Raw genomic sequence first — 15414 nt, forward strand, 5'->3', positions numbered from 1 at the left:
GATAAAAAGGTGGATCCAGGAAAGGCTCCTGGCCTGACTCGGCAGCTCCAGAATTTACAGTTTCTGGTTGCTTCCCTCGGCCTTCCCTCAGTCTGCCCCTCCACCTCATGTGGCCAAGCCCCCCAAGCTGCCACAGCTCTGGTGGGTGCTCCCATTGTCCTCACTGTCATGCCCAAGTGGCCAGTCCTCAAAAAGAGCCAAAAACTCCTCCTGGAGTCCCTCATGCGACGGAAGATTGCACACCTGAAATGGGGCCTCCCCCAGCGGATCCTGGAGTCCCATTCGCTCTTTAACTTGTTAGGACCTTGCCCACTGCCCCTTGCTGGGGTGAGGCTCCCTGGATTATACACAGCCTGTGAGTTCCAACAACGGCAGGAAAGGCATTGTGAGGCCAAGGGCTTCAGGCCAGACCTTAAGTCAACTGAGAGGTCCCAGAGGGTTCAGCCCCCAGAAAGACAAAGCTCAAAACTTCCTACACGGGCCAGAGCTCTGGAGAAATGTGGGCCACACCGGTGCAAGCCCATGGGCATTTCCATCCATTCCAAAAAGCCTGGGAGAGTCAGGCCGCCAGGAGGCGCCAGAGAACCACAGGCTGTCCAAGAAGAGGCTCCTCCTAGAGCCAAGCCCACTGCTCACAGGAACCCCAGGCCCGCAGCACAGTCTAGGAGCTGGTGTGGCCAAGAGCCTTCCAGAGAGGCTCACTGTCTCAGTGAGAACAACAGGGACAGGAAAACAGTCAGGCCAGGAGTCTCCCAGATGGCAGAGAGGGCTCCCTGCAGAATGAGGTCCTCATACTTCAGGGCAGACCACGACCACTGGAGAAAGGAGTGCACATACCGGGAGGTTCCTAAGTCCCCCGGACTTAAATGTCAGCTGCTTCCACATGGGAGGAGAGGGAGGCTGGAGTCTTCAGAGAGAGGAGGGGCTGGGCAGCAGCCTTCCTCCTGTTCCACAAACACCTCCAGCTTCAAAGATAGTCTTCACTCTGCTGCAGCAAGGTGGAGCATGGCCCTTTTAAACAAGGTATCCTGGTCTCCACACCTGGCCAAGCCTCAGCACTCAGTCCCCAACCTGAGCCTGAGGGGTCCTGATCCTACCCTGCTTCCCAAAGTGGGTGACCGACATGTGAGGGAGCGCAGCCCTGGAGTCCATACTTCTCTGGAGAGGGACCTTCAGCCACCAGGTCACTGCTATGCTGGGGCTGCTCTTCCCAAGGCAGAGCACTTCCAGGGTCAAGGGGAACCTGAGAACCTAAATGGAGCCCCACATAATCCATCAGCCCCCCAAAAGTTTGGTTTTATGAAGCATTTGAGATGTTTTCTGCTCCAGCATGGCTTTAGAAAGTAGGCCGGAGGCCCAGAGTTCTCAGAACACAGAAGAGAAGGCATGAGAGTGGCCTGCTCACCCTCAAAGTCTCTAATAAAATTGGTTATTTGGGCCTGTGGGGTTCCGACATTTTTGGCATATGTTGTCTGAGTGTCCCCTTTTGGAGGTTGGGATACTTTGTGGGTGGGGTAGAAGCCACTTCTATTCTATGGTACTCAAGATTTGAGGACTGTGGGTCAACCCAATGTCATCTCCTAAACACATTCCTCTTCTCAGTTTCTCACAGTAGGGTTTACTGAGGTTTCTATTGTGACTCTGTCCTGCCCTAGTCTAAGTTAATTCTGATCGAGGAAGGATGCTCAAACTGAGCCTCAACTGTTTGTGGGGTGGGGTGGTGCTCTGCACCGGATGTTGCATCCACACGACTCCTGAAACAGAACGCTACGGGCACCAGTGACAGTCACAACAAAGTTTACTGCAATGAGAGGCAAGGCAAACTGATTGATCGGGACCGACACTCTTGACCAGAGTGTGGTCTCGAACAGCCAGGGTACAGAGTTTTTATAGCCTACCACATCGTCTTATTATCACCTGGGAACAGAACAAAGGAATAGTTCCCAGGTGGAAACAGTTCAAACAGGCCCTAGCCCCAATCCAATCAAGCGCTAATCCATCCCTTGATTGATAGGATAAGGCTGTTATCTCTTAACCTATAGTGTTAAAACAAAGCTCTTATTTCTTAAGGCTACAGGTTAGCCCTACCCTTACACCAGACACTATTATTCAAGTCCTTTAGGTCACAAGGAAGGGAGCTGATCACTGGGCATCTGCCCTGCAGGGACTCTGCTGCCCATGAACACACTTCATGGAAAAAACATCCCCAGCTCTTCACTTCTCAAGCGCTGCCAACCATAATTACCTGTTGCTTTGCCTGGCCTATCCATGGGACATCTTGGAGCCAATTATTTGTTTAAATTTTATGAGAGAGAGAGAGAGAGAGACAGAGAGAGACAGAGAGAGAGAGAGAGAGAGAGAGAGAGAGAGAGAGAGAGAGAGGATTCCCAAGTAGGCTCCACACTCAGTGTAGAGCCCAACGTGGGCTCACTTAGTCTTTGAGGAGCTGAATCTTGCCACCAATCACGTGGGTGAGCGTGGATGCAGATCTTTCAGCCCTAGTGAGTCTTGAGAAAACCACAACCTCACGAGAGACTTTCAGCCAGGGTAACTTAGCTAAGCTGTGCCTGGATTCCTGATGCACAGAAACTATGAGATAATGTTTCTTTGGGGCATATTCGTTTTCTGTGGCTACCATAACAAATGACCACAAGCCTGATGGCTTAAAACAACTTCAGGAGGCCCGAAGTCTGAAATCAAGATGTCAGAAGGCCCTCTGGCTCTAGAGGGCAATCAGTTCCTTGTTCTTTCCAGCCTCTGGTGGTTGCAGGTGTTCGTTGGCTTGTGGCACCGTCGGCACCGTCACTCCAATCGCTGCCTCTTCCTTTACTCTGTGTGTCTCTTCTCAAGACAATTAATTATTGGATTTAGGGCCCACTGTAAACTCCTGGATGATCTCCTCTCAAGATCCTTGACTTCATCACAACTGCGAAGATCCTCTTCTAAAAAACGTAACATTTACAAATTCTGGGGATTAGGATGTTTTATAAGTCTGCTCTGGCTGCTATAACAAAATATTACAGACTGGAAGGCTTGAACAACAGAAATTTATTTTCTCACAGTTCTGGAGGCCAAAAGTCCAAGACCGAGGTTCTGGCTGATTTAGTTTCTGGTAAGAGTTTTCTTCCTGGCTTGTAGATAGTTGCCTTCTCACTATGGCTTTACATGGCCTCTCCTTGGTGCATGTATATAGAAAGAGAGGTGAGAGATCTTTCTCTCTCCCTCTTTCTTTTTTTTTTATTTGTAAGATTTTTTTATTTTTAAGTAATCTCTACACCCAATGTGGGGCTTGAACTCACAACCCCGAGATCAAGAGTCTCATGCTCTACTGACTGAGCCAGCCAGACTCCCCTCTCCCTCTTCTGGTAAGGTCACCAACCCTATGGGATTAGAACCCTCCCCCCGCCCCCAACCCGTGACCTCTTTTAACCTTAATTACCTCTTAAAGGCCCTATCTCCAAATAGTCACATTAGGAGTTAGGGCTTCAACGTTTGAATTGGGGGGACACAATTCAGTCCATAGCAGACATGGAGATATATTTTTGAAGGTCACCATTTCAAACCATCACATGGGTTAAGTTGTTATGCAACAATAGATAATTAATACGTATATACTCTGTTGTAATAATTTGCTCATCCGTCTCCCTGACTGAACTTGAGGACAAGAAGGTCTTTGCTCACTTTTGAATCCTCTAGCTTCTAGCACGGATTCTGGCTCAAAACTTTGCCAAAAACAATACATTATTTTGTCAACATTTAAAAAATATACAGGATTATATTTAATGACATGGACGATGAGTAACATTTTTCTCTGGGAGAAGCAGTTTACAAACTTTTGCATGTTACTGTTGTAAATATGTATAGACTAAAAGAAAATATACCAAAGTATTACCTTTCCTTTGTCTTCACTGGATGTGTATTACTGCTATAATTTAAGATGTGTTGAATAAGTGGTTTTTGCTTATTTATTTTACCTACTCGTATATATAATTCTGCATCTTTTGTACACAGTATTTTAATGAGAACTTTTCCATGTTAACACATACTTTTCTCAAACATTACTTCGCAATACTACATCGAATAATAAGCCACTATTTTCTAAACTATTTTGACATGGAAGTAATTTTTTGTACTCAGTCACACTTCTTCCGAATGTAGAGAACACCTCCTGAACTTACCTCCTTCACCATTAGCCAGTTGCTGGACACTCTGGTGCTAAATAAATCCTTGTAGATTGATATATTATTATTGTTAGTAAATATAACGATAAACAATTTCTTCTGCAGTATTTTTTGCACGCTCACAAAGTCTCAAGTGCTGTGCAGATGTCTGTGGGAGGATATATTTTTTTAAACGTTTATTTATTTTTGAGAGAGAGAGAGAGACAGAGACAGAGCACGAGCAGTGGAGGAGCAGAGAGAGAGAGAGAGAGGAAGACACAGAATCTGAAGCAGGCTCCAGGCTCCGAGCTGTCAGCACAGAGCCAGATGCGGGGCTGGAACCCACGAACCATGAGATCACGACCTGAGACCAAGTCAGATGCTTAACCGACTGAGCCACCCAGGCGCTCCTGTGAGAGGACAGCTTAGAGGAACCATCTTAGGCTCTTCGAGAGAAAAGGGTCACATAAATTTAAAATAATACTAACAGCTTTTAGACCCCTGAGATCATTTAATTTTTTAAAAAATAGATTTTAAGTAATCTCTACACCCAAGGTGGGCCTCGAACTCACAACCCTTATATCAAGAGTAGCATGCTCCACCGACTGAGCCAGTCAAGGGCCCCTATTTAAATTTTTTTTAAGTTCATTTATTTTTGAGAGAAAGCGAGAGAGAGAGAGAGCGAGCACGAGCAGGGGTGGGGCGGAGAAGGAGGCTGACACAGGATCCCAAGCAGGCTCCAGGCTCTGAGCTGTCAGCACAGAGACCGAAGCAGGGCTCGAACTCACCAGCCGCGAGATCATGACCTGAACCAAAGTCTATCATTTAACCGAGTGAGCCACCCCCAGGCGTTTCCCCCTCTCTCCTATTTCATTTTTTACTAGTAGGAAGAGATGATTTCCTTTCCTTCCTCAAGGCTAATGACAGCTTCTTTATAAATGCTTTTCAATCTACAGAGTGGTCAAGACGCATTCCTACGGGCTCAAAGAGCAAGTCGCTTTGGTCTCTGTCAGATACCGACCGTCCTCGTGTCCCCCACATGCCCTCAGCGCCCGTCCCTCGACGGAGATGGCGCCTTGGCGTCTCCCTGGGCTTGCGCAGCTGCGTTAGCCCCCACTTCGCCCTCTGGCGTCCGGGGGCGGGGTCTCTTTCAAGTGCGCTTGCGCACAAGCTGCGCGGGACCCCGTGCTGCTGCGGTGTCCAAGCCTAGAGATGGCTGTGAGGGAGGCGGCGGCGGGCCTGCGGGGGCCGGGGAGGGACGAGGAGACGGCGCTGCTCTACGAGAGGGCCCATTCCCGGCATGACCCGTGCTGGCTGCTGCCCGTGCCCCCGCGGCTCTGTCTGGCGTGCGTGCTGGAGCTGCTGCCGGAGCCCTGCGTATCGGTGCGAACTGGGCCCCCGGCATTTCCCTCACCAAGCTGGGCCGCCCCTCAGGCCAACTCCCTTGAACCTGACGCACCTTCCCTGGAACTAAACCGGACCCACCCGCTTCGTTAAACCTACCCCCTAACCAGGCCTGCGCCCTCGCCAGGCCAGGGCGGCCTTCTTTGCTATACTACCTCAGCCTCAGTTTACCCCGCCGGCTGCCCTGCTCCGAGCGGACTATCCCCTTTCCAAACCAGCCCCTGCGCCTGGCCATGCGCCTCAGCTGGGCCTATCCCTGTCCCCACTGAGCCCCCTCCCCTCCAGGACTCGCTGGCACGCAGGCCCACCTCCCCTTCCCGTCTCAGCAGCTGCCCTGCCGCTTGTTGTCCCCGCCATTCCTCCAGGATCTTAGCCTTGGCTCGGCCCACGGGCCAGGTACACCCGTAGTAGGGGCCCCTCATTCCCTTCGGATTTCTTAGGGCGTCAGTGTGGAGGAGGGGGCTGCCTAGGTCTCTGTGATGGCAGCGAGACGGGAAGAAGTTACAGCCAGGCAGGGTGGGGTGAAGGGGAACCTTTCTAATAGCAGAGCTGGCTGAAAAATGGGCTGCCAGTTCCCTCAATGCCTACGCACCTTTGTAGTGAGTTTTTGGTCCAGGGAGCCATCCAAGAAAAGTTTGGGAGATCACTTTTATCTCACATTCATGGGAAGGGAATTCATGCCTTGGGAGGAGGGGCTGGATCAATGGTTCTCAAAATTTTAAATCTCAGAATGCCTTTATACTTTAAAAAAGTGTTGAGGACCCCAAAAAGCTTTTATATGGGTTATATCCACTGATATTTACTGTGTTAGACAAAGAAACCAATTCTTAAATATTAATTAAAAAATGGTAGTAAATCATTACGTATTAGCATAATTGGTTTTATTGCTGTAAAATATACATGATATAAAGCCTACCATTTTAAGCATGGAGTTCTGTGGCATAGGTAATTTAAATAAAAATGATATTTTCTAAAAGAAAAAAAGATAATGAAAGGAATAGCTTTGTTTTACATTTTTATTTACATCTATTAAACAAGTCTCTTTAATGTCTAGCTTAATAGAAGTCAGCTGGATTCTCAAGTATTTTAGCATTTAACCGGTTGTATATTACCTGTCATGTAATCTTTGAAAAACTCCACTGTATACTTGTGAGAGTAAGAGTGAAAGAGACAAATTGCATTTTAGTATCAAAATAATTTTGATCTTTGAACCCTTTCAAAGTTTTGGGTACCCTCAGGGGTTCCCAGGCTACACTCTGAGAACCTCTGGGCTAGCTGATAACATTTGAGCTATCATTGAGGCCAGAAGTTCTGAGGCTGCCATTCTTGGACAGTGAGTCAGAGATACAGAGATAAATACGACAGTAGGGGAGAAAACGAGAATGCTAAAAACTGGGAATTTAGTAGACAGACATATTTGTGGTCAAGTGCTGTTGGGATAAGGAGGGAAATTGGGAAAAGGTTTTGAGAAGAGGATGCATTTGAATTAGGCTTGAGAAGATGGGTGAGCTTTGGACCAGAGGAGAAGTTGGGGGGAGGGTGCTTATACCAGCAGGGCTTATCCCATTAGCAAGGATGAGTTTGGGGAGGTAATCAGAGTGTTTGAAAGGAAATTGAGGGAGGTGAGATTGAAAAGCCAGGTTAAGATAAGTTCCAAGAGTTTGAATCCAGGCTGAAGAGCTTGGATTTAATCCAACGGGTGAAAGAAAGTCATTGAGATTTTTTGAGTAACTCATTTAGATTACTAGCTTAATGTATTATGTAGGAGGAATTGAAGGAAAACATGAGATTTGCAATAACAGGTTGGAGACAATAAGAGATGCAACTTCACTTTTTATTGAGTGCACTTTTTTTTTAGCTTCATCTCATCAATTGAAAAAGTGTAATATAGTCCATTGTACCCAAGTTCCTGTTCTATCCTCGGTGTATGCTCTCCTTTTTAACCTAACTTTTTCTACTGTCTTGAGCACTTTGCACAGCTACTACCCAGTTCCCTGTACAGGGAGATGAATTGAGTGTGAAGATTTATGTCCGAGTTGAATGGAAGGATGCATTTCTCTACCAGCCTCTTTGAGGCTCATGAAGGGTCTCCAGCATCACTCTCCTGCACTGTTAAGTAGAAAGGATGCTGACCTTAGACAAGACCTGTTTGGAGATAGATTTGAGTCCTTGGGAATGTCTTTGGGCCTCAATTTTCTCATCTGTAAAATGGTGACAATAATTTTTACTTGCTTCACTAAGTTATTAGACAAAAGAGTGATTTGTGAACACTAAAGTGCTCTGTAAATATAGGGTAGTTGGAACCTTAGCTAATGTATAATCCTCTGTATAAACACATAGATTCCTGTGTGTAAATGTTACTACTTTCAGGGATTATGACCTTACCATAGTTTAGATGAACCTTCCAGTATCATCTTGTAATTGTATTTAGAAATTATAGTTGTTTGGGTTCAGAATGGCTGAGACTTGGTTGCTATTGAATATTTTCTTCATCTGCCCTAAGTTGGTGCGCAAGAAGCATGTGCTCTCCTGTTTCCGAGATGCTCTCTTGAGACATGCCTCCCTGGTCATGCAGCTTGTGGCTCAGGATCAGAGAGTCTGTATCCACTTCATAAGCATGCTTTTCGGTGAGATTAAAAGGGAAATTTGGTATGCATTTTGCATGTATAGCATGTATATTTACTTTGGGGTCTTGGAGAAATGGTCTTGGAAAGATAATTTAGACTTTTTACGATGTAACAGTTTAACTTATTAGCAAATTGTTTTGTCGTAATGATGAAGAAATGGTCCCTTTTCTAAAACACATGATGCATCGTATGGTAACTAGCTTTACTACAGCCAAAAGTTTAGTAAAAGTGTGAATATGAATATGGGAAATGTGTGATCTTTCAGAGTCCACTCTGGTCTTTGAAGAGGATCAGAGCCAGACTAGAGTCTGTTGACCTGGGTGTGACCCTGATTGAAATACTTTCTCTCTCCTGTGCCTGAGATGAATTAAAAGGTCCCTTCTTTTAATATAGTTATGATGTCCTATGGAAAGAGCCCTTTTCAGGGAGGAGGGGAGCTAACTCATATTGGATATTTTTTCTCTGCTAGTGGCTTTTCAGGCTTTTAACTGCCAAGTCAGTCCTTTAAGGGAGAAAGGATGATCCCCAAGGCTAAGGGAAGTCCTAGCAAAACAACTGGCAGGACAGGAATTTTACCCGAGGTCCGTTACAGACTCCAAAGCACTCAGTTTTTATGCTGTGCCACACTTGGTGTTGAGGATAGCATTCATCTGGGACATTGCTTAAAGCTACTTTTAGTCTAGAATTTTCAATGTGCCTTTGTGAGTTTCTCTTTTAACTACTAACCATTCCCTTCTCTCCTCCCTCTACTCCAAGGGCTGTTATGTAATGTGGAAGATGGAAGTGTAATAGACCTCTGTATTGAAGGTAAGGTGAAACTATGTGTACCTAGCATTTGAAGCTGGGTATATTAGCTGGGTATATTGCAACTCTGGTTATTTGAGACCTTGATGAAATAAATGTTTCATTTTAGAGACAGATCAAGAAAACTTAATTAGTTGTCAGTCATTGATTCTGCGTTTTTTTCTCAGGCACCTCCTCTGTGCCAAGTACTGTATCAGACATTGGGGATACGTAGATGGATAAGACATGGTTCCTGCCCTTTAAGAGTTTACAATCTGGAGGAGGGATTGGATAGTAAATAATGAGAGCTGATAAATACTGTTACAAAGGCAGCACAAACTGTTTTCATTACTTTCACATTGGTTAGTTGGAAGTTGTCTGCACACAGGTGATTGTTAAGGCTGCGGAAGTGTGTCTGTTTACCTATAAAGCACTGAAGGAGTGGGGCACCTGGCTGGCCCAGAAGAGCATGTGACTCTTGATGTTGGGGTGGTGAGTTTGAGCCCTGTGTTGGGTGTAGAGATTACTAAAATAAATAAACTTTAAAAGGCTCAAGGAGAAAGAACACAAGAGCACTGGGATAGGAGGACTCTTGCAGAAAGAGTAAGAATTGTATCAGTGAGGGTGTAGTCAGGCAACAGAAACCACATAAGTTATTTGAACAGGAAAAAACTTTAATATGAAGAATTATTGACTATTTAACTGAAGGCAAAAGAAAACACTGGGTTTTCACAGACGTAGGAATTTCAGAAAGCAGCTTCTACCCTCAGGGCTGAGGAAACAAAATGAGGTTGGAATTATTAAAACATAAGTTTTCTCTAAGGAGAGGATGCTGCTTGGCTGCTGCTGGGTCCATGACCAACCACACGCTTAGCAGCTGTGACAGATCATAAGTTAGCATGATTTGTGTATACCTCTGACCATCTCTCAGTCTAGAATGTGGAAAAACAAATGTACAACTTGAAGTTCTGACCACTGGCAGGAATGGGGAGATTTCCCGTCACCATTATGCCACTCTTGAGTCGGGCTATAATCCTAAGGCTGTCCATTGCTGGTTGGTGCTAGCATAACTTGTAAACCTTCATCAGACCCCAAGAACTTAACTGAGGTGGTAGGCACTAGATAGAGACTGCAGAGCCAGAGAGGGAAGAAGGACTTGCTCCTTCCTCGCTGTTTCCTCTTTGTTGCCTGCCTTCTTCCTGTTTCTGTGACTGTTATCCCAGAATGCTTCTTTACCTTGTAAGTGCCAGAGTCTTCCTGCAGCAGCAGCTGAGTATAGTTTTGTAGCTTTTCCCAGACGTGCAGAGCCAGTCTCTTTTTCACTGCTCCTCAAACATACCAGCAGAAGCATCACAAACGATTGTATACAAGGATGAGTTTGGGGTTGAGAGGTAATAGAGGCAATTAAGGCAATTATTGGCACAGGAACTCACCCATAATTCTATTTTCTAGGATATGAAGGAGCAATTGTGAGGCAGGAATAATGTAGAGATAATATAAAATAATAGTTTTCAACCTTAGCTTCACAATAGACTTACATGGGTAACTTAAAAAACATCCAGATGCTTAGGCTCTTTCTTTAGAGATTATGATTTAATTGATCTAGAGTGGGAGTTGGGCATTAGTATTTTTTTTTAACTTCCTGGGTGATTCTGATGTGCAGCCAGATTGTGAACTACTGATGTAAAACAACGAAGAAGCCAGAAATCCTTTGATTTGGATATGTACACTTAGTTTAATTGGGGAGATAGAAAAGACTATACTGGTAACGCAAGCAAATGACTTTGAGTAGAAGGGCTATGAAAGGTGAGGTGTGGGCCAGAGGTTGTCTTGTGGTTAGTAACACTACTGTGTCTGCTCAGTCCTTATCCAGCTTACAACTCAGCTGAAGTTAGAGCAGACCGTTCATTGCCTGCTGGATGAGTGCCACAAAGAGGTCAGTAAATAGCTGTGGGTTCTTGAGTACCCCTCAGAATCCTCAGATATCAGAGCTGGGCCCACGCCTTTCTGGATTGGTGAGGAGATTGAAATACAGAGAGGGACAGGGACCTGCCTGAGGTCACTGAGTCAGTGGCAGAGCCAGAGCTAGGGCCTGCCTGGGTCTTCTGATCCTGCCCCAATACTGTTTGTATCTTCCCTCCTCCCCCTTTCCCCTCCCTCTGTGTGGTGAAGTCTCATCTTTCTGACATAATCATCCCATGGCTATTCTCTATATCCCCCTAAGTACAATACAGATTTCCTTGACCAACTTAGCAAGGAAATATATTTACTATGTCTTGGCTTAGTGTTTTTCTTTGGTTTGAATTGTATACAATATTTTATACTGAAGTCATTTGTTTTTGTCAGCATCTAAGGCAAGCACTGAGTGGATATATTTAACCTGCCTTCTTCACAGATAGTCACAGATACCATTCAATAAGCAGCTTTTGCATTGTGTTTAAGACTTAGGAATAATATCAGAATCACTTTTTATTTTATTTTTTTGCAAAAGGAAGACAAATGGGAGCACCTGGGTGGCTCAGTCAGTTAATCAAGTTACTTGATTAACTTGATTCAGTTAATCAAAGAGACTCTTGATTTCAGCTCAGGTCATGATCTCAGGTTGAGCCCCCCATCAGGCTCTGTGCTGACAGAGTGGAGCCTGCTTGGGAATCTGTCTCCCTCTCTCTCTGCCCCTCTCCTGCTAGTGCTCTCTGTCTCTGTCTCTGTCTCTGTCTCTGTCTGTCTCTAAATAAATGAATAAATAAACATTAAAAAAAAAAGGAAGACAAATGTTCATCTTAACACCAAGAACATTTAATTATGAATTATACTAAATTGTCATATCATTATAATTACTCTGCATATGATTAATATATCAGATTGCATTTATCATCATATATGTCAATACTTATTAAGATGATTCCACTTAACCCTTTTGAGCACTTTCTATATGCTGGGCACTGTGTTAGGTGGTTTATGTGCAGTATCTCATTGAGTCCTCCTAACAACCCTATGAAATTGATACTATTATTATTTCCTACCAGAGGAGTTAAGAGTCTTACTTAAAGTGCTATAGCTGGTCAGTAGAAATGGTGAAATATATACTATTGACTCTACTTGTAAGCCATCAAGCATAGGGTCTGATGAATAGAAGGCTCAGTAATGGCCATGGTAATGATAATAATAGTAATACGTTTTTTTTTTTGACACTAAGCCAGAATTCTGTCTTTATGATGTTCCCAACTTTCACTCTCCCAGTTTCTGGCTCTATAGAAGACAAAATATGCTAATGTTAATCCAGTTTAACAGTCATGTACTGAGCTAGGTACTGAGTACTCTGAGAGGAATCTGACTCAGTCCCTTTCCTCAAGGTCTTCCCAGTCCAATAGGGGAGATAGATACTTAGTTAAAGAAGCTGATTACTGGTTGTGGTGAGAGACACATACAATACAGGCTTTGTGTAAATAGGGCAAGATAAATTTTGTTGGGAGATCTGTCCTGATCCTAATTCATACAGCGGAGCGTGTTCATTTTCTATAGCTGTGTAACATGCCCTCCATGCGAGGCAGCCTGGCTACCCTGACCCTTCTCGGCAAGTTGGTGGATGCTATCCCTCCCCTGGCAGACAAGCTTGTAATGGAGCACAGTGAGTAACCTCTGGGAAAGAGATGCTACTACCCTTTTACCAGCTTTGATCACACTTTATATCACCATCTGGGTGGTCCACTCCCTATACACACCTGGGAAGTTGTTACTTTCCTATTCTAGGCTTTCAGTTTCCCATCTGCAAAATGTACTCTTATGTTGGCCAAGTTGAAAAAATTCTTGACCCTGGTCTTGAGTTATTTCACAAATTAAGTATCTACTTAATTAAGTTATGTTAACACAAATTAAGTATCTACTTATGGACCTTCCTTTGGATGGAAGGAGGAATTAATTCTGGAATACAGAGTGCTTTTTTCTATCAATAAAATGCAAATAAATATCTCATAGAGGATTTACTCCAGGTTTAATCACTTCTCTAAACCTTGGTTTTCTCTTTTGATTAAGGGTCCAGAAATTGTTTGTTATGGGAGATTATAAAGGATTACCACTATTACTACCCTACGGGGAACAATAGTTTGGAGTTTCATATAGCAGCTGACATTGTGAGGTTTCCCTGGCTCCTTGGTTGTTTTCTGGACAGGTAATCTGATGGAACATCTGTTGAGGGGTTTAGTATACCCCAATGAGGGGGTGCGAGCTTCTGTCTGTTACCTCTATGGGAAGCTGTACTCTTCACCAGTGGCTGCTGAGATGCTTTCAGGCCATTTCCGGGAGAAGCTGTGTCCTCTCTTCCTTTCCACCCTGGATGGCGCCCAGACAAAGGAGCTACAGATCAACTGTTTGGGTAAGATATAGGACTGGAGAGAAAAGAGAGAATGCTTTTGATGTTTTGCCTGAGGACCTGAGATATTGGCTCTCTAGTGGTAGGGAAGTTTGCCTCTTTGAAAAGCTTTGAAAAGCTCTCAAGTGGTAGGGAAGTTTGAAAAGGGTAGAAGCCATGGGTTTAGGAGAGAAGACGGAAAGGCTGGGGGTGCCTGGGTGACTCAGTCGGTTGAGGGTCCAGCTCTTGATTTTGGCTCAGGTCATAATCTCAGGGTCTCAGTGGGATTGAGCCCTGTATTGGGCTCCGTGCTGAGTATGGAGACTGCTCAAGATTTTCTCTCTCTCTCCCTCTGTCCCTTTACCCCTCACTCGTGTGCACGCACGCATTTTCTCTCTCTCTCTCTCTCTCTCTCTCTCTCTCTCTCAAAAAAAATCTTGAAAAAGAAAAGATGCACAGACTATGATAGATGCCTATCTAAGACCCTTGCCTTTGGGGGCACCTGGGTGACTCAGGATGTTAAGCATTCGACTCTTGATTTCAGCTAAGGTCATGATCTCATGGTTCATGGGTACGAGTGCTGAGTCTTCAGTGACTCTTCACTGACAACATGGAGCCTGCTTGGGATTCTCTGTCTCCATTTCTCTCTGCCCCTCCCCCACTTGTGCGTACTCTCTCTTTTAAAAAATTAAAAATAAAAAAAGAACCTTGCTTTTGCAAGGAGAAGAAGAAAGTGGGACAACAATTTTTCTGCCTCTGGTTTTTACTGCCTGCTCTGGTGTATCCTGTTTTTGCTGCCAAGTTAATCTTCACACTGCATAGCTTGCGTTTCCTGTTTCCTATTTGAAAAATCATCTATGGCTCCCTCTGGCCTCCAGGTGATGTGCAGGTTTCCTACTTGTTATTTGAGGCTCCTTAGGAGCCCCTGTGTACCCTTTCAGCCTCTTCTTCTGCTGTTTCCTTATGTAGGTACACAAGACCCTTGAAATGCTTCTGACTAACATTTTTGAAAAAATTTATTTCATTTATTTTGAGAGAGAGAGAGACTGAGAGAACAGTCAGGGCAGGGGCAGAGAGAGAGGGAGAGAGAGAATACCAAATAGGCTCTGCGCTGTCAGCACAGAGCCCAATGTGGGGCTCGAACCTATACACTGTGAAATTATGACCTGAGCTGAAATCAAGATTCGGATGCTTAACCAACCAAGCCACCCAGGTGCCCCTCACATTTTTTTACAGTAAGCTCCACACCCAGCATGGAGCCCAACATGGGGCTTAAACTCACGACCTGAGATCAAGACCTGAGCTGAGATCAAGAGTTAGATGCCTAACTGACTGAGCCACCCAGGTGCCCCAGGAGCTTTCACATTTTGAACAGAGGTACTATGATTGGTAACTGGGTGAGGGCCTATTCCAAAGCAGGAGCTACAGGGAAAAGCATTGTCTATGGGTGACAACAGTTTCTTTTCACAGTTTGGGCCAAGAGCTCTGTTATAAACAGTCTGGCCATACATAGTGAGTGTTCATTTTGGGCCAGGCCCTGTGTCAGGCTCTGGGGTCATAAAGATGATCAAACCCAAGCTCTATTCTGAGGGAGCTCATAGTCTAGTGTGGAAGAAGGATGTGGAGAATTAAAGATTAGTGTGATAAGTGTTGTCCCAGAGGTTGCATACAAGAGCATGGGATTCTATTTAATATAATGTTAGAGGTCCTTGCCATAACAATGAGGCAAGAAAAAGAAATAAAAGACATTAAAATTAGGAAGGAAGAAGTAAAATGGTCTCTGCAAATGCTATCATCTTATATATAGAAAACCCTAAAAACTTCACCAAAAAACTGTTAAACCTAACAAATGAATTTAGTAAAGTTGCAGGATATAAAATCAGTTGTTTTTCTATACACTAACAGTGAATTATCTGAAAAATAAATTAAAACAATCCCATTTATAATAGCATTAAAAATAACAAAATACTGGGGCGCCTGGGTGGCGCAGTCGGTTAAGCGTCCGACTTCAGCCAGGTCACGATCTCGCGGTCCGTGAGTTCGAGCCCCGCGTCGGGCTCTGGGCTGATGGCTCAGAGCCTGGAGCCTGTTT

General features: G+C 44.6%; 1 protein-coding gene across 1 annotated transcript in view; it reads left to right on the forward strand.

Moving 5' to 3' along the window:
* Window positions 1-5372: 5372 nt before the first annotated feature.
* MEI1 (meiotic double-stranded break formation protein 1) overlaps window positions 5373-15414 on the forward strand; it is a 79075-nt gene continuing 69033 nt past the window's right edge. Inside the window, exons 1-6 of the mRNA XM_047067299.1 lie at window positions 5373-5543; window positions 8068-8191; window positions 8948-8998; window positions 10837-10910; window positions 12497-12602; window positions 13143-13346. Of these exons, the coding sequence (XP_046923255.1) occupies window positions 5373-5543; window positions 8068-8191; window positions 8948-8998; window positions 10837-10910; window positions 12497-12602; window positions 13143-13346 (730 nt within the window). The remainder of the gene's footprint in view (window positions 5544-8067; window positions 8192-8947; window positions 8999-10836; window positions 10911-12496; window positions 12603-13142; window positions 13347-15414) is intronic.

This window comes from Lynx rufus, unplaced genomic scaffold (genome assembly GCF_022079265.1).
Source record: "Lynx rufus isolate CCGP_SWC_20201006 ecotype Redwood Valley unplaced genomic scaffold, mLynRuf1.p SCAF_7, whole genome shotgun sequence".
Lineage (NCBI taxonomy): Eukaryota > Metazoa > Chordata > Mammalia > Carnivora > Felidae > Lynx > Lynx rufus.